At 69.3% G+C, this 892-nt stretch overlaps 1 protein-coding gene across 1 annotated transcript in view; it reads left to right on the top strand.

Moving 5' to 3' along the window:
- Positions 1-361: 361 nt before the first annotated feature.
- The window catches only part of RCOR2 (REST corepressor 2), a 5,582-nt gene continuing 5,051 nt past the window's right edge, over positions 362-892 (top strand). The window contains exon 1 of the mRNA XM_010838085.1: positions 362-512. Within this exon, the coding sequence (XP_010836387.1) occupies positions 386-512 (127 nt within the window). The 5' untranslated portion in view covers positions 362-385. The remainder of the gene's footprint in view (positions 513-892) is intronic.

Here is an 892-nt window from a genome sequence, read left to right as displayed (position 1 = left end):
GCTGAACTGCGTGGGCAGGCGGGCAATTGGGGCTCCAGGGCGCTCCGAGGGCAGGTTGCCCCGACTTCTCCGGGGAGCCCCCAATTCCGTGGGGGCGTACAGAACGAGCGCGCCGCAGCCGACCGGACCTTGCGGCTCTTACCCCGCGTACCCCACTTCTACACAAACTTTTCTGAAGCCCTCACCTCTGGGGGGTCGCGGAGAGCGCCGGGCTGCCCGCTGGGCTTCTGCCCCGCCGGACCCTAGCCACGCTTGACCTCCTGGCTCTCGTAGCCTCAGTGGCGACCCCTCCAGGCCGGGCCGGGCACAGCACTCCGGGCGAGCGCGGCAACCACCGCGGCTCTGCGAAGGCTCCCGCGCCCCCCGGGGCGGCTGGGCGGGGGTAATGCCCTCGGTGATGGAGAAGCCGAGCGCGGGCTCCGGGATCCTGTCCCGCAGCCGGGCCAAGACGGCGCCCAACGGCGGACAGCCGCACTCGGAGGATGACAGCAGCGAGGAGGAGCACTCGCACGGTGAGCCCGGCAGCCTGGGGTTAAAGGCGCACCGGCCCGGGGCGGGGGGAGGCGCGCGGGGCAGAGTTGCCGACCCCAGGGGTACTATTAGGCATGGTTCCTGCCCTCCTTGAATCGGAGCCTTTGCTTTGCTCCCCGCAAGCCGGCACAGGGAATCTGGAGGCTGGGCCCCTAGCTGCCGGGGAGGCGGTCCTGCTTCTCCCCTCCCTGCCCTCAGTCCCCGAGGTACTCAGGCGTCCCTCCCTTTCACAGCTTAGGCTCCTTATACCTTACCACCTTGCAGAGGACTGAGATCTGGCCGGGGCAGGAGCTGGAAAGACACCTCCACACCAAGCCGTGGGGCTCATGTGGTGGGGAGGAGCCTTGGATTCCCTGCAGGG

The sequence above is a fragment of the Bison bison genome, unplaced genomic scaffold (genome assembly GCF_000754665.1).
Source record: "Bison bison bison isolate TAMUID 2011002044 unplaced genomic scaffold, Bison_UMD1.0 scf7180017864089, whole genome shotgun sequence".
NCBI classification, from domain to species: domain Eukaryota; kingdom Metazoa; phylum Chordata; class Mammalia; order Artiodactyla; family Bovidae; genus Bison; species Bison bison.
Note: the sequence above shows the minus strand (reverse complement) of the source record. Positions and strands in the feature narration are given on the sequence as shown.